Below are 27,712 nucleotides of genomic sequence, written 5' to 3'. Positions count from 1 at the left end.
GTACACCCTACACCCCCCCCCCCCCCCACACACACACACACACACACACACACACACACACACACACACACACACACACACACATAAAGAGACTATTATGTCCTAGGTATGGGACGATCGAAGAATGTCATATCACGATTATCTTAAAATGATCCCCATAATCATCAAAATATACTGTATATCCTCAAATAGTGACTGGGGTCTTTATTTACCTCAACTAGAAAAGTTAACAGGCCTTTATTTGAAGCAGTTTTGTATCAGAGGCTGGGCTTTATTTCTATTTTCCTCAGTTTTTAAGTATAATTGGTCATATTTTAGTATGAATCCTTCTTATGATCTGCTCCCGGTTGGCCTGTTAAAGTTACTGCATAGTGCTGTTAATACAAACTCAACACTTCCTGTTTCCGTTTCCCATCAAAAGCACTTAAAAACAACAAGCTGTTTATAATAGCATGATGATATTATTACATTTATTAAATTAAGGCAATGGAAAATATACATTAATGCACATAATATGACATTTGGGAGTTTATTTATGTTTTTTTGTCATCATTGGTTATTGTCGACCTCATCCACGGCCATTACTCCAGTCCCAGCCTTTGAGGAAATACGCAACTTAAAACGTCTCTAAAACCCACTGTAATTACTTTTCCTTACATTTTGTTGAGAAACAAATATTTTTACTGCATCAAAGATGGGACATCAGTTTTATTAATAGTGCCAAGTCATAGTTATCCCAGGACATTTTTATAAGGTCCAAAAGTCATGGTATAGTATTTCATAAAAACATCGCAGTGGAACGGAGAGTCAATTAATTTTCTTACATTTGTTGTCGTGGTTGATAAATACATGTACAGTAATGTTAATTGTACATGCAACGGCCACTTCCGCTTTCTACAGTACTACTTTTGATATGCTTAATCAAATGAGAAGATGGATTTTCTGTAAAATAAAATGAATTCTACTTGAAATTACAGTTACAGTTAGCGGAAAGGACTGCAGTCAATTCGCTAGTCAAGGCTCTTGAGAGGATATTAACGATATTCATGATTAGCCCAATAATGGAAATTCACCACGACTAACATAGTGTGAGTGTTTTTTATCACCACCTGCAATAAAAACAAATGCCCCGTCCCTTATATGTACCTGCACACTTTTAACTGCATGTTGTAGACTTACAGCTTGCACTACCTGAAAAACATCTCTTGGCCATTTGGCAGGCCCTAATGTTCCTCTCTATATCCCTCACCCTGTAGTTTTCCCTGCAAGTAATTAAAGCACAACAGTGAAGATATAGACTACTGACTGAAGATGTTTTTCTCCTACTTAGAATATGATTTCCCAGATGGCTCCAACAACTGACGCCGTAAAATAACACACTGGCGTACTGTCATAATGTCTTTGTTGCACTCACACAGAGAAGTTGTTTCTATTTTGCTGGATCATTTGCATAAATGTGTTGCCTCTGTAGTCTGCATGGGATTAAACTTGTGCTGGAGAGGTATGCTTTATTGTCCTCGTGTTATGGAAGCGCCGTGTAAAATTGGACTAAGGAGGTGGGAGAGGGGAGGGATGTAGCGGAGCAGTTACTGCCAACATGAATCGAGAGACTGTGTCTGCGTGGGTGGAAGAGGGGAGTGTCTGTAAAAGGGGATGGGTCGGCTCAGGGTGGACTTGTGAATGTGTGCACAAGTATCCATGTTGGGGGTGGGGGCCACTCACTAAGGAATTTAGGCATTAGGCATACTTTTGGACAAATTCACTATAGACACTAATAGCTCCTAACTCATTTTTGAGTCATGGTGGAAGTATGGGTGTATGTGTGATAGTGAAACAGGGTCTTTCCCTCCTCTCTGTGACCTCTGCTTTACTGCTGTATCCTGTTTTCAGTCAAGTCCCTCACACTGCCCTCCACCTTCTATTCATTTAATATTCCTTTAGCTCTCTGCAGCTTCTACACTGGGGCTCTCGGGCCATATCATATGACATTTGGTGGGCACATTTTATCCAGAGTGCCTCACGGTAGAAGTATACACAAGACATATTTGGCCTCCACAGTAATCAATTCTAAACTTAATCCTGTAATACTGTTCTTTTGAGCTGCACATCTAGTATTTTTACAGAAGCAACACATTTACCTCTAACTATACACTCTGTAATGTTTGTTGTTTGTTGCAACAGCATTATACTTAAAGGTAGTTTTTAATACTTCGAAGTACAATGCAGTGCAATACCAGCCGTCAACCACACCTCTCTAAAACAGTTTAAACACAAGCTGAACATTATAATTTTTGTAAAGGAATGATTTGTTGCAGGACGGTTGAATTAGACCTAATGAAATGACGATTGCGTGTATTTAGCAATAGTGTAATAATGAATCTTCTGCTCTGGCCACAGACTGACTGTGTATTTTGATATGTTTCTGCTTACACAAGTCAAGTTGTTCATCCTTGTGACCCCTGTTTTCTCTCAGAGCTATTTGCAAAAAGAAAGATGCATTGTTCGGTTTGTGCCGACACTTCTAGTCTGTACGTCTGTAGGCTTTGCTTCACTCATCACCTCCACCCCACCCCAGGTACGGAGGCCCTCCATTGTTCTGACAAACAGAAGAACGTCACCAGCTCAGTCCAAGGTTTTAACGGCTTGTTTAAGTGGGGATGTGCTGTACTGGGCTGCAGATAAACTTAGCTGAGAATATGCTTGTTATCTTGTTATGAGAAAGTGGTACGTAAGTAACTTGAGCGGTTACCAAGACTCACGTTTCAGCTGTTTTTCACCAGTGGGGAGAAACGTCTAATTATTTTCTCGTTATATTTATTTTTAATTATTTATTTGTTTTAATTTATTAAATACCTATTTTTCTGTAATTACAAATTTAAGTCTTCAGATTCCTTATTTGATCAATTAACTGTTTCTGAATGAACTTAGAGGTTGGCACTGTCAGGTATTTTCAATTAATCATCTGCTTAAAAATGTAGGTCCAAGTGACCTTACTTGAAACAATTTATCAATTTTCGTGCAGATCCCTCTGGAGACGCAAAAAGTTGTGGAGTTCCCCTTAAATACATTATGGTATTGAAAGAATAAACAAATAGGATTTATGTTTCAGTTTAGTGGCTCTTACTTGCTGTCCTGTTCACCCAGTTTCTCTCATTCTCTCTGTAGTGTTTCAGTTTTGAGAAGTTGGTAGCCAAACTGTTGTTCACTTTTAATCTTTGTATGGAAGTGTAAATATAAATCCTCCTGATTCTGCAAACAGAGCTTGATTGTAGCCGGACTGCATTCTGTACAAACTAAAGCAGCTTACGTTTGACCGGTTTCCACACCGATAGTTGGATGTATCTCAAAAGCCCCCTAGACGAAGGGACTTTTTTCCTTCTAAAAAAACTAAAAGTAAACTAAGTGTTTAACTAGGTTTCTGCAGTGTCCTGTCACTTACCCATGCTAGTGGGATGTTAGCATCCAAGCTCCTACCTTTGTTATCATACAATGGCTCTAAGTCCACCCCCCCTCCGTCTCCCTCGTCTACAACCCAAAACATCCGAAACTCCCATAGGACCGCTAGAATCTAAATAGTTTTGACCTACTTTTGCTCAGTGGCAGATGGATGGATGGTGCCGAGAACCTGGAGCCTCATGAGCACTAACAGCGAGAGCCTCCAACACCATCTTTTTACTTCCCCCTTTGTGCCCCTTTCCTACCAGTTACTCTACCTGTCCGTTCAGTGCTTCCCCCTACTTTGTTATTTAGGCCTCAGCCCTCTTTCCTGTGCTCTAACGCTGCAGCCACACTAAAGCGATCACTTTGTTGAATACTGTAGAATGGGAGAGTTTTCACTAGAGTTGGCCTTGCTAGCTCACTATCAACTACTCCAATGACACTGGAAACATGGGAGAAAACAAATGCAGCCCAACTGCAGAACTTGTTTTTCTCTGGTGAAGCCAATGCATGGCGCCTGCTTGACGCAAAAGTAAAACTATAACGCTTTTGTTTTTTTGTGTACTTTCCTCTCTCCCATTTTCTCTTCTTGCACTTTTACTTGCACTACACTCCGCCCCCCATTTGCTCATCACTAAACGCTACTGTGGGCTTTTTCTTGTGCTCAATGAGTTGGCAAGGTTATTAAGAGGTTCAACACTGAAACTTGACCTTTGACGTGGCCACTGGTTTGAAGCGCAGGCACACTGAAGGGAAAAACCATGTGTCATGCTCCAGCTAGATGTGTGACATCAACCAGCAAGAATGCACCCAAAGGGTTATTTTAGTCTGCTGCCAGGTCATACATTTGCTTTTGGGCAGTACCAGGCAGAAGCCTGGGCATGTGCAACCATCTTTCTTGTGTCAGGTTAGCTTTTGTGCTTTGATACAGGATTAGAAAAGAAAGAAAAGAGGAATTTGCTCCTATGTTTATCGGGTGCTCTCTTGTCCTTCGGTCCTCCTCACACCCCATAATCAGGGTTTATGGGGGAGCGGACAGCACTTTCACCACTGCTGAACATATTGACTTGTTGGTTTACAAAGAGGGGCTTTCATAAATGGATATTGACATGTTGGATTGTAGAGTTACAAAGGGAGCCATTGAGAGCATTAGTGTCTGCTACTTGAAAACAGAAAAAGATGACTCCTCCAGTTCTTACCTCATTCACGAAGAGGTTGCTGGACACCAAGTCATCTGACCTGGATAATTTTTGCCGTTAGCTGGCGTGCACAGAGTTCTGAGTTTTAGCTCTGAGAAAGAGAGGTTTTTTGTGGAGGTGTGTGCTTGCCACACGTGTTTGTCCGTGGAGGTTTTTCTAGGGCTGTTGCCCGCAAAGTAACATTAAGCAGAGGCATAGGGGGAGGTTTGTGAGAGTGTTTCGTCATGAGGTAATGTGACAAAGGGAGTTTGTGCCAGGGATTTCTAGGAAAAGAGTCTTGGCTGCTATGATATTAACACACATGTTGTAAATCAACTCCTCATTCCTGTGCGTGCGTCTGTGCGTGCGTGTCTGTGTGCATGTGCGTCAGTGTGCATACGTGTGCGCGTGTGTGTGTAACTCTGGCTTGCTCCTCTGTGTGCAGAGCTGCGTATGCTCATGTCAGTGTGCATTTACATTTGTGTGAATGTGGGATAGAAGCAGTTACTTTTGAAAGGCACAAGCCTGGAGTAGATTAAATTAGGTGTGTGTATGTGTGTGTATCTGTGTGTTTGTGTGTGTGTGTGTGTGTGTGTGTCTAGGGGTCAGAGTGAGGATTTCCTTTCCCTTACCCAAACATACATCCTTTGGCATAGAACACAGTGTACTCATAGCTAATTACCAAGAACATAGGAGGTAATGTTAAAGTTAACTTTCAGTTAAAAAAATCAACAAATTTCAGCTTTATTAATAAACTAGTTATTTTTCAGTGGAACACCAGAGCTAATAACTGATATTTTTGTGTTCAGTTGTGAGGAAAACGACCAAAGCATGAGTGATGGCCAACAAACTGTAGGGAAATACCCCGAGGGAGGCCTGTAAAGTTTATGAAGCTGTCCCCACCTTTGAACATACATTCCTGCATTTAGGTCAATACTCCCTTTCCCCAGCCCCTTTGCTTTACTCTGTTCAAATGTCCCTTATGTTTTATTGAAAGCTCAGGGCCTTTTCTTCAGCCAAGTTAACAGAGTTTTGTGAGGGGAAATTAAGTTGAGTAAGGAAACATTTCTAGGAATCAGAGCCTAAGTGTACTTTAACTGTTTCAACTCTTCCCTATCTCTCTTCTCTCTTTTCCTGAACGTGGTTGACACAGGAACCCATCCAAGGCTTTCTACCAGGCCTTCCAGTCTGGCAGCAGGTTAAGGGACTCAAAGGCCCACAGTGATAGGTACAGTACTATACTGGATTGGACTGGAGAGGCCTGCAAGAGTGTAACAACATGTGTGCAGTGTTCAGTAGCTGTGAGCTTTGCTTTCTCCATGTGCATGGATTAAGTTTGGAAACAAAGCCTGGCAGCAAGCACAAGACTGGCCAATAGATTTCTCAACAACATCTCTGTCTCTGTAATTTCTCTCCCAACTTCAGTGCTTTTCTTTTCTTTGACACACTGTCTGTAACAGTTTATATTGTCTGTGTCACATTCCAGTTTGTTTACTGCCTGGGTGTTATTTTCACAAGATTGGCCACCATCTCTATTGTCTTACATACCAGCATAATTGTTGAAATCTTGGGGTGCAGAGACAGTAGAATTGAATTCAATAAGGCCCAGACACACCAAACACATACATACATACATGACATAAATGGCCAACCAGCACGTACGTTCTGTGTCTGCATGAGAGGAGATAACTCTCCGTAGTCTATATTCCTCATACTAAAGGGGAAACACAGAATATTTTGCCAGTTAGGACATTAACAACACAACCTGATGTTAAAAGAACAAATGTTTACCATGCGCAAGCAAACAATAACACAATTACAAACTGTTTCTGCTAAATAGCTCCATGGCTAAAAAAAATCTTTCTAAATATAACAAGTTTGTTTCAATCTCATGCCCTCTTGACTTGAGTCGTTTGTTTACTTTCCTGACTTCCAATCAGAGTCATTTCTCTCACCGCTGAGAAGGGCGACCAGTGCCAGCGGACAGCAAAAACTAGGGTGACAGACGCTCATCGACAGCCTGACATTGATATTGTTGTCAGGGCCTAATAGGGCAAACAACTGAGCTAAACTGAATAATGGCTGCAACTAAGGATTAATTTGACCTTGAGTCAATCTCTTTTCTCAATTAAGCGGTAAATCATTGAGTCAGATTTAGTTAGATAAATTGCTCAGGCTGAGATGACGGCAGATATTAACTGATTGCAGGTGAATTTAGGAAACGTACCCAAAATATCCTCGTCACTTGCAATGGATATCTTTGGGCTCAGATGAGATGATCAAAGTTGAAGCAGAAAGTAGCGCTGCAGTCTGGTTTTCTTTAACCTTTTATCATTCATGTGAAGTTTCACTTCCCAGAGAGTAATCTGGTAAAACTGTTGGTTTTGGGACTCGCATTATTAGACTGCATTACAGTCTCAACATCCCAAGATCTCAGAAGGTAGTTTGATTAGTAATGTTTCAAAATGGCCAAAACAACAAGAAATATATACTATTGTTAGAAAGAAATGTTTAATATCCTTGTTACTTTCATCTTCTAAGAGGCTGAAAAGTGTCGGCATGCTGTCTGTAACACAGGACTTGAATAACAGCCTGGTTTCTAGTGCACCGCTCTCGGCCGGGGTCACTGTTTCTGTCAAACTACCTTTAATCGCATTTACATTTTAAATTCATCACTGAACTATTGAGGTGATAAATGACACTGTAGTACGTGTTAATGCAGGCACTCTTTGATGTACAGAAACAGTTCCCCCGTTAATAGAGTGAGAGAGTGCCCTCAACATGATGCCTTTTACAAAAATGAAAAGGGAAGCACATGAAACCATATTGGAGTGACAGGAAATGAAACTGTTTTAGAGAAATATAAAGCTGACACACTGTCACCAGCTGTCGGGGAAATGCACTCACAAAACACACACAATTTGAGTCTGTTTGTCTGCCTCAACTGCCTTTTTGTTCATAGATGCAAACAGGTAAATCAACATTGTGATGGCATTATCTAAACTAAGATGATGTGTGTACTAGTGCCTCTACTTGAGTACCCAATATCTGTTTTACTGCTCTTCACTCTGTGTTTTGCCTTGCTCCATTTTCCAAATATAAGGTGATTTCCACTAGGCAGCAAAAATAGTGAGCCCCAGGCGTCACTTCTTTCTTTTTTTTTGAGTGTTGCTGTTGTGGATACGCTGTTCTGCCAAAATCTGCTTTTGTTTCCATGGAAGGAAAGATAACCAGGGCTTAGTTTGAGACTGTGTTTGGTAGATCTTGGCGATGGCCTTTGGTATTGACCCTTAATCCGTATATATTTTATTCAGGTTTATTTGCGATCATGTCCAAGGCATCCAGATGAAGTCACAGAAGAGGTTGTGAAAGCAAAAATGTTCTATGCTTCTGACATTTAAGCAAAAGAAGACACTGACTCTTAATTTCCTACAGATCTTTTTTTTTATTATCATAATATGGTTGTTTATAAGTCCCTATATGGAAATTATCTTCTTGATAAAGCCCCTCTATGAGACCTGCAATGTAGAGAAAATTGCATACAAACACATTACTCATGGTTGATTACTGGGTAAAGTTTCTGTCTCATGTATTTAAAGTAAAACCAACTGCAGAATGGAACTATGCAGGATGCACAGCAGAAGACAGTGTTGTCAAAATAAAAGTCCCCCATATAGGCATCCTCGTGGCCTACTTGGCACATGTTCCTGGCTGAAGACCTTTTGTTGTATGTCATTCTGTTCTCTCACCTTTATTCTTCTTCCCTCTTTCCTCATCAATCTCGACTTTACGTTTTTTTCCCCTCAAAAATAAAATTGTACAGTACATAAAACCTTTGAATGACCCACATGTACGTGTTGATATATAGGGGTTCACAGAATTGAAAATTAGTTATCCCCCTTTTATCTTTAGCTGTACTTTGTGTTTAGAGCTAATATGAGTATGCTAACATGCTAAAGTAAGATGGTGAACATGGTACATTAGACCTGCTTAATCTCACTGTTAGCTTTGTCATTATGAATCTTTTAGCTTGCTGAAGTGTGTCCCTTTTATTGCTTTAGTTGGCTTTTGATCTTTTCCATCATCATTGGCTCCGGCCATTTTCCCATCATTTGAGTAATTATGGAGTTACACTGGTCGTCTTTCAAAAGCCTGGTTGTTTTAATAATTAATGGAATCAAAAATCGGAATTGAAAATTGAACTTAATTGCGGTAATTGAGCAGCTACACTTAGGTTCCTGTAGAGCCAAGATAAAGCTCAAAGTTGGTGGCTCCAGCCTTTGCCGTCTTGGCAGTGCCTGATGTCGCGTAACACCCAGCTAATCTAAAAACCGGCAAATAGGTGGAGCGTGGATGGAGCTGAATAAAGCCTACAGTCTCGTGTGACGGCAGCCACTTGTCACTCAAAGCGGCAGGCCCCAAATTCAATTTAATAATGTAATTTAAACGGGTAAGTTTCCCCCTGTACAGTTGACATGAATATGAATAGAGACCCAGTCTCTTATAGCCAGACCTGCCACCACTGCGCTGTCAGCGGTGCTAGATTATGGTAACCTGACTCGTCAGGTGGCTTGTTTCACAGAACCATATGACAAGCTGTCTTTGTAAACTGATTGGAAAAGAGCGGGTCCTTTCAAAACATACCTGGCATGTGATTGGATGAACCATCTGTCCATCAAACTCTTGCCAAATTCAATCAGTAGAAGAGAGAAAAAACATTGTCCATGAAAAACTCTCCAGTTCTGATAAAACTGATGCTATTGCAGCATCTAAGCTAACCTCTTTATTGTTGTTTTAAATCGCCTCTCGTGTCATCTTCAACCCCCGCCTAAACCGCCGGTAGCTTCTCAAAGGACGCTAATTGGCCGGCTCACCTTTGTTCACCTTGTTTGTTATTTGGAGCTTGACAAGATGGATTTTCATGTGATATATGAAGACTCTTAAGATCAAAACTTGTGTTGTCATGTCTCAGGCAAAGAAAAACATACTTAGCTTTGTTTTGTGAGTGTCGCTAAAGGAAACCTACTGCTCTTAAACATGTCAGCAGCTCTGCCAGAGGCAAGGAATGACAACTATTCAGTGTTCAGATGAGTTATTGTCCCTCACTGCCCCGCTTTGCCCATACGTCGTGTGTAAACATTTCTTCCGCTAATGGACTTTTTATTGACATTCCTATTTTACAGCTAACATTGTACGGGGGACACCAAACTCTACCCAGAGCTTCTGAGCGTCAGTCCTGTTAATGTAGAATATATTTACAGAGGCGTTGGTTGCATAATCAGTGGTAGTGTAAGTTTAAACCCTCATTAGCATTCAGTTTCAGCCCAGCCCTTAGCCTCCAGGGCTTGACCCTACGTACATCAGTAGGTCTATACTGTTTGCTTTGTAATGCTAGAAAAACAGAGGCTTTACTGTACATTCAACAGGTTTTGTTTTGAAGTAGGGCCCTCAAACAAGTTCTTGGCTTTAACGTGAGATCTGGAGGCTTAAACAAGATCATGTGTGTCAGGAAAGTGCTTTAACCAGTGGGGTGTACTACGAAGCTGGATTAGTGGGATAGCGAAGTATGTTGCGCTCAAAGCCTGGGTCAGCTGTGACACCAAAGTTTCTCTCTTTTAGTGTGGCTGTATCACCATGGTAACTTATGATTTCAACCAAACCTGATCGGGAGGAGGTTTTCAGCTAAGACTTAGAGCGAAGTGACGTACTTTCGTGTTAGATCACCTTTTTAAAGCTAAGCGCAGCTTCCTACTCTTCCTTTATAAGAGACACAGATTCTCATCAGAGAGTGTTCTTTATTTAATCGCCCTTGTTGGACCTTATGTGGGCATTGCTACACAAAGAAGCCGTGCACTAAAAGGGCCTTCACATGATAAGCGTTTTGCGCTGGGCTCATCGTGAGGTTGGGTGCAGAGACCCAGTAAACGGCTAAATCAAAGTCAGTAATAAAACAACCGTTATCTCGTAAACTGCCTTTTCACAAACCTGGTGACTGGTTATAAACCTCCAAGCATTAGCTTTTCTTCCCAGAACGACTTTAATGTTACCTGAAATAGTTTGGGAAACTCAGATACACAATAAGTTTTTCCTCCATCTTTCTAACCAGCTCGATGTCGCACTCTGGTTGCCTAGGAAATGTATGTGTTTTGTTGCGATTCTTTGCCAGGGGTACATATTTGCATGCATGCAGTAAGTGATGTTGGCGTGCTGTGCTTCCACAGGGTTGTAGCTCCGCTCAACTCATTGCTCAATATGTTCGGGAAGTTTCAGAGCTTTTTGTCCACTCAAACTGCCAAGGGAGGGTTTTATACTGTTTCAGATAAAAGAAAATCTCCATCTCCGTGAGACAGCTGTAGAGTGGCAGCGCGTCAGTCTTGTAATTCCGCGTGCAGGGTTCTTCTCCCATGCGATGTGCATCAGTGTGTAATTTAAAAAAGACCTATTCTTATGTCACATCGAAAACGTATTCACTAAAGTTTGTGGAATTATGGCCAGTGTGGTGTATTACACCTTTGCATTCCCTGAAATATAAAATAGTCAGGTTGGACGTTGCTTTTGCATTTTTAAATCATCACCACTATATTGGGATTAATAGCAAACCATTCTACATAGTTATTTTTAGACATTATGCAGAATCTTTTCACTACAGATTTACACAATCTGTTATTTGTTTTGTCTGCACGCCTCCCTAGCCTTTTTATGTGCAACTGTGTTGCACCGTGCTGTTATTATACTCTTGGACTGCTCATAGAGTTAATCATAATGATCTGCTCCTCTTTAGGGAAATATGCAGCCGTTGATCTGTCCAAAGGGTGAGTCAAATGACGCGATACACGCCCTCTTTATGAGAGTGCACATTTAAACTAAAGCGAAAACCCTGGCTTTACAAATAAACTCTAAAGTGAGCTTTGTGGTACCGTTTAACTCTGTCTGAGAGTTTTAAAACCCTGGGTATGTACACCAGAATCACCAGTTTCCAGAATCTCCCTCCAGTGCCACTTGAACTGGAAGTTGTACGTGGACCAGATGGTGTCCTAATATGGTTTTTAATTTGGTTGTTACTCCTGTTTGCTTTAATGTAACTAGTGAAGTAATGAGTAGCCGCCCAAACCATCACGACCTAACAAACTCATCTGTACCCACTTTGACTCCAGGAAGCTGAACTACTTCCCTTTGGGCACTGTTAAAATCTATCTCACACACGAAGTATTATTGTGTTGTTGATGTTTTCCAGTCTCCATAGATACAAACCATCACCAGCCATGTCACATGTCCCAGTGGTTGTTTTTGAGTTTTCCTCTCTTTGTATTCCCTTGTTGGATCTCTGTGGTGTCGGTTCATTCAGTATTGACTCTACTGAAGCCAGCTGGAGAGATGCTTCATACCCCCTGCTTTAATGGCAGTGAGGTCATTCACAGCTGAGATGACAAAAGTGTGAAATGATTAGTAGCGTAGTTTGAATGCATCAAATTGCATTCTGGGAAATTGTTGTGGGCATTTTACTTTATTTCCTGATACAGACCAGACAATAGATTATTGAAAAATAAAAACCAGCAGATTAATGTGTGACGATTGCACATTATGCTCCTCGCAAGACGCAAGACTCCCGTGTGAGCTGTCACATGAGGTCTGGGCCCAGATCTTCCCCCCCAGATAGTTTTTTCTTCACAAAATTGCAACGTGTATGAGTGTATGCCCTTTGTAGACCTCCAAGAATCCTTTTGGAATTGCTGTCTCTAGCATGGGTGCAGAGGACTTTTACTTTGAAGAACTGCTTGAACGCAACTCACGGACACAACAGTGCCTCTGGTAAAGTAGGGGGCAGTGTGCAACTTCAAAAGCAATGGCTCCAATGTGCCATAAAATGGAAAGAAGAAGCGATGTTGAGGCTACAGAAATACATCCACAAATGAAAGCAAGAATAATAACTTAAAGGTGTAATTCTTAGTCTGTCTACTACAACAGAGTATAAGCAGCACTGTTTTGTTCTGAGATTTCGAGAATACATTGTCTCCTGTGTTTTCCATTATGTAAATAAAGACTTTTACACCATTTATAGGTGCCTAAACTCCACCCAATTGCAGGAAATGTTTGCCACTTTGCCCCGGTTTACTTTATCTTTACCAAGTTGCGTTAGCCAAATCAGATAAAGCAGACAGTCTTCACTGAATACCCCCTGACATCTGAATGTGGATCACTGGAACATCAGCAGTGTTGGGAAGATTACTTTGTAAATGTAATCGGTTACAATAACAAGTTACCCTCTTGAAAATGTAATAATAGTATAACTATATATCAAAATAATGTAACTAATTACATTTGATTACTTCTCTAAACGTGTTTTTCCAGCACTTGAATGCGTTTTAACAGACGTTGTCATAAATGTGCCTCTGCTCAGACTATGCTACCAGAGGCACATGAAATGGCAAACGGGTGGTGGTGCTGCAGTTTTAAACATGACAGGAGAACCAATCAGAAGCAACAGTGTAAAATAATAGTAATAGCAAAAGTGTCAAATATTTGTTTGTGGGAGGAACAAAAAAGACAGTGCTGACAAGAAAACCATGCGAAGCAGCACAAATGAAACAGCCTTAGGTTTTTAAAGAAGTTGTTCAGTTGTGATTATGTAACTTAAGTAACTGTACTTTAATAACTTTAATTTTCTCCAGTGATGTTATTGATTACAATTATGTTTCTTATGTTATTTAGTTACCTAACACCGTACAAACAACACTGTACGTCAGTCACTCTTGATGCTCAACTGCCTGACTGCTCAGCCAAATATTCAGGTTACACATCAACTGTGGTATTATAATCCTTGATATGCTGTTCTTTATTCCTTCCCTCTCACGTGCACTCTTCCACACAAGCGACTGTGACAACAGTTCAAATCACTTAATCACTTCAAAAAAGTAATTATGATTGTGTATTAAGTAAAAGTAAAAACGTACAGAGGTGCGTTTAAATTAAGTCGCAATTGTTGGGTGAAAATCTTCCTGCATTTTTCATTAAGACAGTGCAACCAAAGTGCGTCTTAAATTTCCTTTTTATTCCTTGTGACCTTCCAGCAGCTTCTAAACTCATCTCTGTTTTCTCGTGTGTGGATGGATGTCAAAAAATAAGCCGATGCCATTTTTATAATTAAAAGAAAAAGAGCTCAAACATTTGAATGGACCTTAAAAACAAGTTTGAACAGTGTCAGAAGGTTTAATTGGGTCATAACAGATTGGTAACTGTCCGGAGTGTATGTTGTGATGCTGTTAATGGTAAAGCATGTTTTTGTCTGTACTGTCTGAAGCCGCTGGTGAAGCAACAAGGGTGTAGCCCAGAGAGTCTATTCGGGGTCTGTACTTTACAGAGTGAGAGATTCCTCTGCGCACAGACCTATTGAAAACTCCTGTTAGGCAGTAAAACTACAGGAGGGCCTCATCTAAATTAAACACACATTTGGGGTGAGGCTGAGGTTGATGCCGGTTTTGTTTTTACATTTGGTTTTGTAACCACTCATGGGGGGGTCACATAATGTAGTCAATGAGGGAGAGAAAGCAATAATGCGTGAGTAATAACTGCTGACATCTGCCTTCTTGTAATTTCTTTCTTAAAGCGATGTGTGTGTGTGTGTGTGCGTCTGTTTCCAAGGGCTGAGTGACACTTCGAATTTTGGGACATGTCTACTTTGTTTATTTTATGACGTTTTTGCATAAAGCTCATGTTAGACTTTGTCATGTCTGACGGGGATCAAAGGCAGTAGTGTAGGACAGGAGTTGTGAGTGACAGTGTTTCATAGCAGCAGAGGTATGGGAACATTCCTTCCCCGGTACAGCCCACTGATCGCAATCTACTGAGTGCTTCCTCCGGTCCCTCACACATAAATTGGATGGTTTGGAGGAACAGAACATCATGTCCTCAGGAGGAGTCTATAACCAACCTGCCGCATATTTGCAGGTATCTTACACGGTAGCATTTGTCTTCTAAGTTGCCGTTTGCTTCACACAGTATTTAGGATTCTTACTCGAGCCAGACCGATACTGGATACAATAAATCAATAGGCTGATTTCCAAATACTTGCATATTGGCTGATATTAATTTTTTTTATCCGACATTTTTGCTTTAAGTTAGTTTATTAAAGACTTTTGCTCAATATATGCCAGTTAGAAAAATAAGCTTGTGGCTGCCCTCTGTTGGAGGAACTATTTTATGGTGACACTTCTGCACAGGAATTTCCCTTTACTTATACTTGTTCATATACCAATATGAAAATAACCTGTTATAAGTTAATATCAGCTGAACCGTGGTAACGCTATTCAAGGTCTCCAGTGGATGGATCCTAATGTCTTTGGTGGAGTTTTTATATAGACGATCATGTTTCCCAGACTATGAATTCCACTTACTTTGGTGATCCCCTGACTTCTACTCATTCACAATTCACATTTTGACTGTGCAGGCAGGTAAGACAGTTTCACAGTCAAGGGTTTTTATTGTTATTTTTTTATTGTGAAAGGTAAGAACAGAAGCAGTGGATCTGCTATGCGCTGTCTAGTTAGTAAAGTTTGCCATCTTGGTAGCTATGGAGACTCTGTGTTGTTGTTTCTGTGTTGTACTCATTAAGATGAAATTGTAGTTGTTCTCCTTAAGATTTTCATGTAGTTAATCTTCTGTTAGGTCCCCGGTCTATCTGAGAGCGTGCTCACACTGTCCTTTTGGCCGCGGCCAAAACCGGTTTTTCAGCTAAAGTCTAGTACCTTTAAGTAGTGTGAGTGCACTCGCTCCGCGCTCAACTGGGGCCAGCTGGGCCGCCACGGCCCGCTTGAAAGAGGTGGGCTTTAGCGGAGCCGTTTGCACATGTACGAGCACGAGCGTGCGCACGTGTACGAGCACGAGCACGAGTCCTACGGCAGTAGCGTTATGTCCGCCTGTTCGGACATGTAAATAGAAGGACGGACCATGCGCGGACATTTAACAACAACAACAACAATGGCGGTGAAAGGTTCATGTTGGTGTGATGCGGAGGTGGAGTGTTTACTGCAGATTTGGTCGGATGAAAATATTCAAAAACAGTCGACAAGACGCACAAAAACTCTGAGGTCTATGGAAAGATTTGTAAACAAAGCCACACACACGCGATCAATGCGTGTGACGTGTTACGGCGTGATGGCGTATGGACAGCAAGAAGCATTGGCCGAGGCCCAGGTAGTGTGAGTACAAACGGGGCTGGGGTGCGGGGGGGAGAGGGAGGGGGGACAAGTACCCTAAAGTCCGGGTCGTGGTCCGGGAGGACAGTGTGATCACGCCCAAAGAGTGAGGTAAAACAATTGTGAGTGATCATATGACCTACTAATGAAAGGGCTTGTATTTGCTGCTTTGCCAGATGGTGTCTGTGGCGCTAAAATCAAATGCGGCGCACAGTTAAGGACTTTTTTTTACGATGATCCGCTTCCACCTTCTCTCTTCGGACCTCCTATTGGTGTGGAGCATGTGAAGGCGTCACGCTGCGTCGCGCAGGTGACAGCTGAGTTAGAGTTCACACTGTTCAGTTTCCAAATTCTGGGAAATGAGGTCCCAGAGGCGTGCCTGTAGCTACTTCTTACTGTCAAAGCGGTGCCAAACTACAAGTTTAAAATACATTAAAACTTGTTTTTTTGCATTTTTATTTCTTTAAGGCACTGTACTCGAAATACTGGGGGGGGGGGGCAGAGTTCTCACCGACCATGACCGTAACAAACAGAAACCCACATTACAACACACACACCCTTGCATTCGGTGGAGAGCAACTGTGGCGCTTGGCTCTAAAATCTGGCCACCTTGATCTGGTAAGGTTATTAATGCCCCACATGTGCGTGACGTCACAGCAAGCCAGGATCATATCTAAACCTATGCATTGGTCAAAAAACAAACAAACAAACAAACAAAAAACCCTATGCATTGGTTGGTGATCCCCGTGGTTGATTCTGTGCCGGCCTGAGGAGCCTAATCTAAAGTACCTGGGAGAAAACTCCTCTTGGCTCTGTTTTCAGACCGTGACGGGAGACTTTTGCTTCTTTACTTACGCAACTTTAACTTGTATTCCTGTTTGTCATGAGCGGGCCTCCGTACACACCCCCTGCAGTTACATGCAGTGTAGTTACTACTGTTACACTCACCATGCAGCGGGCGGAGCAGAGATGTCTCTCCGCCTCCTGTCAGCCCCTCTGACATCTCCACCCGTCGGTTCAGGTTTCATTATTCTAAAAGTGGTCACAGTCACCCCACTATTCCGCCTCCGGTGCGCTGCGGTGGCCCTTTTCTCGGATGTACCCGCAGCAGCAGCGAGCGCCATGCCGTGCACGTTCTCTTACAAACCACCGTGCTGCTCCGGGGACCCGAGCGGGGCGCCGCTGCTCATCTATCGGACACGCTGCAGGTAACGGGAGGCACCGTGGCTGCACATTTATCGGTGATGGGATAATATATATATATAGATATGTCGCTATTTCTGGCAGATATCGGAGACACTACCGCACCAGTTCCGCAGAATTCTGCATTATTTGCACTAACTTGGACCTGTTGTCTGCAGCCAAGCTCCTCTCATTCCTCCCGTGACGTGACCTAGATATGAGTTATAATGTACATGGTATGGCAAGAGTGGCGACAGGTCATTTTATATAATCTGCCCTAGATTCCTGTTGTGATCTGATGGCAGGTGGTTGGATTAATAGAGCACCAATGTTTGTTTTTTATTTCATTATTTTCGTGTTTCCAGTTAAGAGCCTTTTCTTTTTACCATCTGTTGGAGGAAAAGACAAGAAAGCAGAAAAAATGTGCTGAAGGTTGAAAAATGACACTCTCAGGAGATTTAGAAAACTGAAACCTATCTTTTTTTCTTTTTTTTCCACAGGGCCTCTGGAACCAATGTTGCTGCCATTGATAATAAAATTGAACAGGCAATGGTGAGTAATCCATTCACCATGGATCATACACTTCTAAATATTGTCTCACTTTTCCATTTAAAACGTATGAAGCAGGTATAAGGTCACATGAAAAGGCAGCGACATCAAGGACCAGAATCTATACATATACATGCTACTGTACTATGGTGCTGAATTCAACTCAACTGGGTTCTTGGTTGAGCTCTTGTGCGTCTCTTGACCATGGGCCCTTTATATCGTTTGTCCTTTGACTTCAAGCAAAACACACACTGGATACACAGCCAGAATGACACATAGTGTTTGCCTTCAACCTCACTCTGATGTCCTTGTCCTCTGCATGTTAGGACATGATTAATCATCCTGCCTGAGACTGCTGCCTCTGGTCAGGTCCTTTACGTTGTTGACCCAGTGGCACATTTCATGTCTATTGCAGGACCTGGTGAAAAGCCATCTGATGTATGCTGTGCGCGAAGAGGTGGAGGTCTTAAAGGAGCAGATCAAGGAGCTGTTTGAGAGGAACTCTGTGCTGGAGAGGGAGAACGCCGTGTTGAAATCTCTGGCGAACAGCGAGCAGCTGTCTCAGCTGCCCGCCCAGTCGGCCACCAGCTCCGGCGCCACGCCCTCCCAGCAAGGACTCAACCAGCCTCAGCAACAGGCCCAGCCTCCGCTTCAAGTTCAGCCTCAGCCGCAGTCACACCCACAGCTCCAGCACCACCCCAAACCCCAGCAGCTCCAGACTCAGCCTCAACTCGATCCCGGCCAACAACAAACGCAACCCAACGTCACCTCCGCTTGAAGTGCATCTGCTCTGCTTCTCATAGGGCAGTAAAAAATAAAAGAACCTCTTTACTTCAACTTATTACAATTAGTGTATGTGAAATTAAAACGAAGAAAAAAAAAACAACCTTTGTTTTCTTAGCCACCAGCTTGACCACAAAGTACAGTGCTTGTGCGTGTGTGCGTGCGCGTGGGTGTGTGTGTGCGTGCGTGTGTGCGCTAGCAAGCAGGTGCGACTGAATTTGTGTTGGAATGTAAGTGTGTATGCATCTGTACTGTGGGCCTTTCCAGTGTTAATGCAATCATCGAGTGAGAGACTGTAGATGGAGAAAGTGTGTGTAGAAGCAGAGTATCAGGGAAGGTTGGGGTGTTTGTTTTCATCTTGGCTGTGTTCCCGGAGTGGCTGACTGCTGGGACCAAGTTTGTGGACAGGATGTCTTTTCTTGGACCAGGCCCGAGCCAAACCGGTTCAGGACCTGACCTGAAACCTGCTCAAACTGTGGGTGTGGAAAAGGGGAGGGCATCACCTCACATAAGGGACAAACAGGAGTGATTGTCAAAAGAGAGCGATTATTTTTTTAAACGAGATAGTTGAGTGGGTAAAGGGGTATTTTTTGCCTTGCTGTTTCATGTTGTAAAATAAGAAATGGGAGAGAGAGTCTGTTTTTCAGAGTGCCACCACACCGATGACATTACTTTTCACATCAAGTCCAACCTTGCATCAGTCTTTTGAGTTCAACTGTTAAAGTGTTTTATTTATTACAGGGCTGCTATTCTCATAAATGAACAACTTCACAAAAAACCTGTCTAACAGTAGCCCGGTGACTTGTTTCCTCTTCTACAGTGTTTCAAAACATTGGCTCATAGAAACCGAATGAATCGAGAATGGCAAATGACATTTTCATGTGTACCGTCGTGGCGGGCTAACTCATCCTGTTTAGTTCGTCGATGCACAGTGCTGAGCGCCATTTTCTTTTGAACTAGTCAAACAACCACAACAAAGTGTCCAAATGTCCCATCTACTCTCATTCTATCTCTATGGATCGGCCGTACTTCCCAGGGGCAATGCTTTCCGTTTAATTGTTAGGAAATGGAGACAAAAAGAAAAGAAAATCTGACAAATGTTTAACACTAACTCAAATTTTAGCTCAAGTCAAGATCCAGTATGAATGTACATTTCTGTATAGTATAAAGTATTAAGAGCCTTGATGGGTGACTCTCCACCCGTTGACATCAAATCTTAATGTGAACCTGCAGAAGGTATTCGATGAAGATTCAATTCTGCCGGTAGTTTTATCTAAAAGTGAATTAGTATTGCCATCACCCCCCTCCTTCATGTTTTTTTCTCCCGATGTTTTTCCTGAGGGGACCAGGGGGGGAAAGCTGTGAAATCATTCAACCTACTTTGTAACCAAAGATGCAAAGCTGTGTAAATTGATTATTTTTAAATGCACACATGTATTTTTTTTTTTTTTTTGTTACTTCCTCCTTCACAAACTATTTTGTTGCTGTTCAGCATGTTCTGCATGATCTGTAATCTTCAAACCACTTTCTTACCTCATTTTTATTCAGCACTCTTATTGTAAGATAGTCTGTGAACAGTGTAAATGGAGGGGGAAATGACGCGGAGCAGAGAGAAAATAACCTAGTGTTACTGACACTAGTCACAGAAAAATGAAGTGAGCCATGTTTTGTTCATTTAAATGGTGTTTGAATTTCATATGCCAATAGTTTTGTTACATTGCAAATTTTAATGTATTTAAATAAAAGCAATATTCAGATTCCAAAATACGTCTGTTTATTTCATTACAAAGTTCCAGGAACCAGTCATTCGTACAATACATTGAAAAAATATTTGAAACCTTTTCCTGATCGCTGGAGAACTACCTGAAATATGTGCCACCGTCTGTGAGCAGCTCAAACTGCTCCTTTAAAGCATTGGATCCTCTTTCTTCCATTCATAAACCCAACGCCCACAGCAGGACAGACTTTTACAGGGCCAAAGAAGGAGTATGGGAACTTTCTGGATGCTTGGAAGTATAATTAAGAGGTACGTCACCTAAATTAAGAATTCCAATATGTCATTTCCACGGGCTAGGATAGTTCAATCAATAATTCCTAACATGAGCTCCTCTCTCTGAGTCAGACACCAGAAAACTCTCAAACTTGTCGTCTGGAGCTGCTCCGTAGACTAAAGGCACGTTGGAAGTTGACCACCAGCGATTGCCGCACAATGCATCCCCGTTAGATTCGTGTGAAGTTAATCCCGACCTACTCTGACGTGATGAGATTGAGGCGCTGCAGCTGTTCTCCACCCACTACAAGAGCCAGGGCATGATGGGAAATGCATGCCTGAACTAACAGCTGCGTGGTTTTAGAAGTTGAGTCATCAACATGAGACTTTATAGAAATGTTACATTTTGATGAATTGTGGATTTTTGACTTTTTTACAGAATGTGTGGCCGATGAGAACAATTGGTTGTCATGGAGACTAAAATACTGTACATTCACATCACATTAACTGTACACATTCTTTTATATATTAACATTGGACTGTTTTAATAAAATATCAAGTTACATAAAGCTTCTGGTAAGTGGGATGTGAGGATTCTTAAAATAGCAGCTGTACATTTGTGAAGTTTGGTGTAAATATGTGACTGATCAATAATGGAAGCTATTGCCTTGTTTCTTTCCTCTGTGTTTAACTATTAATGTTTTCAATTTATTTAGGAGTGGGACAGGTCTGCTCAGTTCATTTACATACAGCAGCAAACTGATATGATTTAAGAGTGCATGTTAAACGGAGGTTGAACCGTGAACATAAATCGCAGCTTGCCAGAGGAGCATTTTAATAAGCTACAGTCATAATTAAAACAACTGGAGACTGCAACAAACTGATATATGGGTCCAATTACATTTTAATAAATCAGATCTAGTGCGTCTCTGTGACTTCCTGTACAGACTGAAGCCTGCTGGAAACTGTCCCGTCTTAAACGCCGCTTCCGGTCACCGCTGCCTGATCTCATCCTCTTTAGGGGCAAGGCACACTTCAACTCCAACCAGCCTAATGAATGGGAGACTGATTTTGTGGACCCATAGAATGTATCTTGTTTTGTTTTTTTTCATACCCAAATGAGCTTTATTCTGCTGTATGGTTCTCAGTTGTGAAAGAGAAAAAAAATATCCTCATATATGTGTCATCTACGACACCTTTCCCAATTCATTGTCGAAGGAGCAGCTCCAGATTTTATACATGACATCACAAATTTGAGTTTTAGCACTCTAGTGTTTGGTTTTGGGAGAGAGTTGTCCATTTATACTTATAGTTTGGACCGTCTCAGACTGCAGGACTAACACGTATACATTTTGAAAATAGGTGTAGTTCCCCTTTAAGATGGAAGTTCCTGTTTCATGTTTGACAGCCAGGCGGCGCTGTTTGATAACAAGAGAAGATGGACATTTTCAGTGTCATTGTGCTACAAAGCTGCACACGTAGACTAAAAAGTTTAAAGAGAAACTATTTGAAGAAACATTACAAAACAATTCTCAAAAACAAAAAAAGGTATTGAGAACATACGTGCCACCAATACATAGCTGTCCTCTCTGAAAAGACATACTTCCAAACAGTCTTCATGATACTGTCAACAGTTCGAAGTCCAAAGAGGGGGGGGGGGGGGGGGGGGGCTCCTTCCTTCCCATTATAGGACATCCACAATAAAAACCGCGGAGTGCAATGATATGGACTATGATTGGGGACTTTTTTTAAACACACTCTGCCATTGACACTTCTCACAGTGGTGCATGTTGTGTCCCGCTCCGTTATCCTCTCTCCCATTAGTAAAGTCAGTCAATGGGTCAGAAAGTCCCATCCATCAGAGAGGTGGGTGGGGGCGGGGTCACTGTGTTGGTCTGAGGCGGACACAAGGGCTTCTGAGTTTTACTCTATACGGCCTTCTCGCCACGCTAACCCACGGTAACGAATCGGCTGCCTTTGCCGCTTTGTGCTGTGGTGGTGCGCTGATCTTTTAGGATGCGGAAACGCTCGTTCAAGGTGATCGATGTTTGCTGTGGAGAGAGAAGCACGCGGTGGCATGTTGACTTTATTGGGATATTAACACTTGTGTATTTAAGCACACAGATCTAAGTTGCATGCTCTCACCGGTTTCCCAACACTGTTGATATCAAATTGGAGAGGCACTCCTTTTGGTATTTTCTTCTCCGCCGTTTCCACCTTTACAGGAGCAGGGATGGCAGCTGGCGGATGCAGAGTCCAAGCTGTGGGCGGCCTACGAAGAAATCACACGGTCAGTCGCTTTTATGTGGAGGTGTGTTGTGTATAATGTTTGGTGTGGAGGTCATAGCAAAAAGTTTATTTCCAAATGTTCTGGTGTGTGTTTAATACAAAAACACACTAATATGCCAGGTACTGTGAACATTTTTTTAAATGTGCTCTTGGGAATTATTGTAAAGATTGTACAGGGTTCGAGATATTTACTCAGGCTGAGTCCTTGCTGTGGGGTTGTCGATTGAAACAGTCAGGATGCCACTGCTGGTTGTTGATGTGCGCCACCTGGTGGATATACAGAAAAAGTTGTATTGCGCCACACAACCACAACAGACACTCTAAACTGGCATACAATAGTCTTCATTCCACCTCCAAATGATTCACATCCTCAGTGAGATTTCCTCTTCTTCACACATGCACACACAGCTGAGAATTACAGGAATTAAGACACGGACAACTAGAGCCAAAATAGACTGTGTGACGTCTAGGAATACTCACTGCCGAGTTCTGACTGGAGGACTGTTAGGATTTGGCTTTTGCACCTGCGCCTGTACCTGTAAAAGCAAGCGGTGGACATGACAAATACACACGGTGATGATTAAGTCTTAAAATGCTCATATAAACAGATTTCACTACAAATTCAGGTTAATCTACATATATAGTTCCCATACCTTGAGTCCTCTGTGAAAAAGAAATGTGGCCTGACGCGCGTCTCTCCGAGTCTGCTGGACAGGTGGCATTGGCCTGCATGAGTGCAACACAAAAACAGTATTGAAATACAGATGTGTATTCAGTGTACTGTGTGACGCTGTATGCACTGCTGTTAACCACACACAATAGAAGATTGAGATCAGTCTTCCCTCCTCTACACCCCTTTGAAATGGAACTACTTTATAGATTTAAACTCTTAAAACGTAGTCTTATCCATTAAGGATATCCTGACCTTGGGGTCTTACATCAATCCCACAATTCGTCTGGCGTTCAGAGAGAATTGCACATAAGCACAAGTGCACCTTATCACTTAACACAAGTTGTTTAGAAAGGTGTTCTCACCGTCTTCGCAGCTGAAATGGTCTCCTGACCCCTGCTGCAGTTTGACCCCTCTGTGGATCGGGCTGCCTGTATGGCCGCCTCTGTACCTCTGGTTTCCAGTACGGAGCTTCAGTGCGTTGAATGAAGGGCTTTGTTTTCTGTCTTGTTTTCTGAAAAGGGAAGTGCAGTGGAGGAGAGAGAGTATAACCAGAAAGGCAAAACTTTTGAAAAGCGGCACCACTTCTAAAAATAGACGGCAAGAGAAAACATTAGTAGTTCTTCCTTTTAACCGTGTTACATTAGCAATGAGGTAGTACAGGATGAGGATTAGTTAAGAATCAAAAACATCCTTTTCACTTTAGGAAACTTTATTTAACACATAAATACACTATGTTGTATCTATGAATTACTGTCTGAAATCAAGTGTGAAGCAGCTTGACACGAAAAACCTGAAAGTAACACAAGACAGAAGAGAACAGCCGCTTCATCATTGGACACATGAGCTCAGCAACAATACCCAATCAACCCAATCAGCTATTAAATATATCTGTTGAATTTCAGCGTGTACTTTTTGTACGAACTTTGGAAATAAGTTCAAAACATCTGCTGAGATTCGAATCAAGTCCTGCTAGCCTTAAATATGGAACAATTTTGAGATGAAGATGTTCCCTTCCTGGAAACCAGAGGATAATGTCTGTTGCCAGGAGACAGCATGTTGAGAAAATGGATGAAGGTCATTAAAGCAGGTGGTGTACATTGTGTTGTTGTTTTTGCTCCTAGACTAGACAAGTAAGACTGGCGTTGGTAACCAAGGATACACAAGTGAAAAGGATTTGAGCTCTGTCTTCTTTGATTCTCTTTGTCTGCTAGTTCAGACATGTCGTCATTGCTGAAGTGCACTATCAGCCCCATAATAGACGAGGTTTCATTGTGCTCAATATCATTCATAACCCTCAAAGCAATTTCAGTCAAAAGCAACTGGACTTGGTTATTTCCGGGTCAAATAACAAAGTACAGTTGCTTTGACTGAAATTGCTTTGGGGATAATAATGACCTGGACAAAAGAGAACATTCACAGGCTTATTCATTCATAATTTACTCTCTTTTCTTTTAGGTTTTCCTTGCTTAAGTTTGTTTAAATGTCCTTTTTTAAATGAAGAAGTGGTGTGTTCTCTACCTCTAATTTCAGCAGGTAAATGGCTCTTTTCTCTCAATTTATCCAGGGCTAAACATTATTATTTCACTATTACATTTTGCATTCAGCAGATATGTCAGTGGTCAGCGTATTTTAAGCACTATTTGAATCTAATCCTTCTAACTGTATAAACATACTGAAAGACATAAGTCGATGTGGTACTCCAACATCCTTCAATACAGACACCATACATCATTAAACAGACACAGTCTAAAAGTAAGAATTTATAGTGATGATTCCTATATATATTGCTGCTAAACTGAACAGTGCGTATTGTTGTTTATTGTATAAACCTACGCTTAACCACGACGTCTGTTGCACTCTGTCACACTTGGTTTATTGCTTGATTTATCTGACGTTAGCTTTATTTTGATTTGATTTATGTTTATGCTTATTGTTACTCTGATACTTTTCCGCCTTTGTATTGAAACTGTTGCACAATAATTTCCCTCGGGATAAATAAAGCTTCTTGAATCTTGAATCTTGTATCTATAGTCTGAGCAAATATTCTCTCATTCATTTGATCTGTTCAGTTCAATCATTCTGTGCATGAATGCCACTGTTGTCGGAAGTCTAAGATGAGGTGTCTGGCCAATATCAGAGGCTACTATCAGTGGCCAGACATGTCCCTGTCTTGGTGTGCACTCCAGTAAGTCTTCCATTACCTGGTTGATCGCTGCTCTGTTAAGTGTGCCGAGTCGTTTCAGCAGAGCAGCTGGCCTCCTGGCTGCCAGTCCTGTGATAACCCCTTGGCCCCGTCGTCGAGCAGGTGGTGGAGGGACTCTTCTGTTTCTTAACTTAGGTGCTCCTCCTCCTCCTCCTCCTCCTCCTACTCCTACTCCTCCTCCTCCTACTCCTCCTACGGACACGCCACCGCCTGGTAAAGATAATAATAGCGCCATTAACACATGATTTACGGAGTTGTTTGGACAGAAAAAGGTTACCAAGCAAGCAAAAAGAGCAAGCGTCCATGTTGACGCACACACCTCTCTGGGCTGGTCCAGCAGTTCTGAATGCAACTCCCTTTCCTTGGATCAAACGGCCTTTCTTCTTGACTGGTCGGCGGTTCACGGGGGCCTGTCTCCTTTTTAACTGTTGCTCTTTCTTGTTCAACCGTATGATGTCATCTGTTAAATTTAACACATGAGGAATTATTTATTTTTTAAAAAGGGGGGGTGGGGGTATGGCAATGGGTTTTAAGATTGAATTGCTGGACTGGATATGTATTGCAGATATCTGTAATTCAGTTCTTCCTGGACAAAAAAAGATTTCAGATATACACAATGACATTCTTACTTGTACAAATTACGTCATGTTTGCCATTCATATGTAACGGGCTTTCAATTCTAGATAGTGATAGAATGATACATCGGCCGGCCGATATTTGCTTGTTTTTAATTGTATCGTATCGGCCGATGAGGGCTGCTGCGTTTTCTGATATTTTTCCCCAGCATTATTTACAGACAGGCATCCATAAGCAGCTCTGTGTTGCTGGAAACGCCTTTTTAAAGTTCAATAAATGTTCCTTTTTTAAAATTGAGACTCGTAACATTTGTTATCATGGTGTAATTTTTGTTTAATGTAAATTGAGAAGGCAAAAGTAGTATCAGCTCCGAATATTGGCTCAAGAAAATCAGCAGTGTTTTTTCTCTTTCTAAAATTACTTTATTTATTTTTGTTATTAGATATAGCTTTTTATTTGGTTTCATTGTACCTTACCTATCTACTTATGTTATGTTATTCAGTTACTTAGTTGGTTACTGTGACCACGTCTGACATTGGGAAGGATAGTGGGATTCATGTTGGGTTTTTTGTTTCTGTCTCTGTTTTTTCACTTTAAAGCAGAAGCGTCGACACACTGGACAACTATTAGACTTTTTATTGTGTACTTGTCTGCAAAATTTCATTAAAAATATTTGGAGAGAAAAAAGAGAAAATCGGCAGTCATATCAGTTTTGGCATCGGCCCTAAAAAATCTATATTGGTCGAGCCCTAGTTCTTATCTAAATCATTCCACAATTACATTACAGATATCTAGAATGAACCTTCTGGATATCTGTAATGTCATTCTGACTAGGAAGAACTCCCATTACAGATATCTACAATCCAATTATTACTAGTCATAATTTTAATTCCAGATATCCCAAATGAAAAACCATTACAGATATCTATAATGGCATTTTGACTGTACAAAATGCATTATGACTAGTAAAAATGTCATTACGGATATGTACAACTGCAGTTTTAGTAGTAAGAGTCAAATTACAGATATCTAAAATGTTCATTCTAGCTTTCTAAAATGTAATTGTGGTTATCTAGAATTAATAGCCCAATACACATGAATGGAAAATGTGACGTATTTTATACAAGTAAGAATGATGTGGATATCTGAGATGACAATTGTAGATAATTAAAAAAAAAGAATCTTAAATTATAATCCTGACTAGTAAGAATTCATTTGGACTAGGAGAAATGCTATTATGGATATCTAAAATGTAATTTCGGATAGGAGTGTGGTTCTATTAAATGTTAAAACCGCTTGCCATAGGAGTGTGAATGCGCAAGTGAGACATGTTTAGCTAACACTGCCAAACCCCCTACCCGTTAACGTTAGTAGCTAACATGAGCTAATAGTCTATTTTAGTAACGTTTGTGTTTACCTTACCTAATGACATGTCGACTTTGTCGGGTACCGCTGGAGTTCCCCCCCGACCTGCTTTAAAATCCCCTGTATTCATACTTTTAAAACCACGACAAACAGACCCCAACGAGAAATACAATAGTAGTTTCAGTGGCGTTAGCTCCTGTTCGACCTTTTTTGACGCTACGCTGGCTACACCCCCTCCGAACGTAAAAGGCGCTGCGCATGCGCGGTAGAGAAACGACACCGATGCATTGTGGG

At 41.5% G+C, this 27,712-nt stretch overlaps 2 protein-coding genes across 3 annotated transcripts in view; one reads left to right on the top strand and one right to left on the bottom strand.

Annotated features, from left to right (window-relative positions):
* Positions 1-27,712, top strand: part of LOC310958237 (TSC22 domain family protein 2-like) — a 163,724-nt gene that overhangs the window by 4,403 nt on the left and 131,609 nt on the right. Inside the window, exons 2-4 of one of the 2 annotated variants that reach the window (XM_083929086.1) lie at positions 5,770-5,844; positions 17,491-17,542; positions 17,955-20,090. In XM_083929086.1, coding sequence (XP_083785212.1) covers positions 5,770-5,844; positions 17,491-17,542; positions 17,955-18,317 — 490 coding nt within the window. In that variant the 3' untranslated portion in view covers positions 18,318-20,090. The remainder of the gene's footprint in view (positions 1-5,769; positions 5,845-17,490; positions 17,543-17,954; positions 20,091-27,712) is intronic. The other variant, XM_083929087.1, reaches the window with a different exon arrangement.
* On the bottom strand, positions 20,121-27,644 carry LOC310957238 (UAP56-interacting factor-like). Its single transcript, XM_083927726.1, has 9 exons — positions 27,476-27,644; positions 25,797-25,937; positions 25,476-25,687; positions 23,637-23,785; positions 23,255-23,327; positions 23,082-23,137; positions 22,794-22,868; positions 22,458-22,584; positions 20,121-22,363 (listed from the first exon to the last, which is right to left on the bottom strand). The coding sequence occupies exons 1-9, from the start codon at positions 27,546-27,548 to the stop codon at positions 22,262-22,264; spliced, it is 1,008 nt and encodes a 335-aa protein (XP_083783852.1). The 5' UTR covers positions 27,549-27,644; the 3' UTR covers positions 20,121-22,261.

Source organism: Echiichthys vipera, assembly GCF_963691815.1.
Source record: "Echiichthys vipera genome assembly, chromosome: 15".
In the NCBI taxonomy this organism is placed as follows: domain Eukaryota; kingdom Metazoa; phylum Chordata; class Actinopteri; order Perciformes; family Trachinidae; genus Echiichthys; species Echiichthys vipera.
Note: the sequence above shows the minus strand (reverse complement) of the source record. Positions and strands in the feature narration are given on the sequence as shown.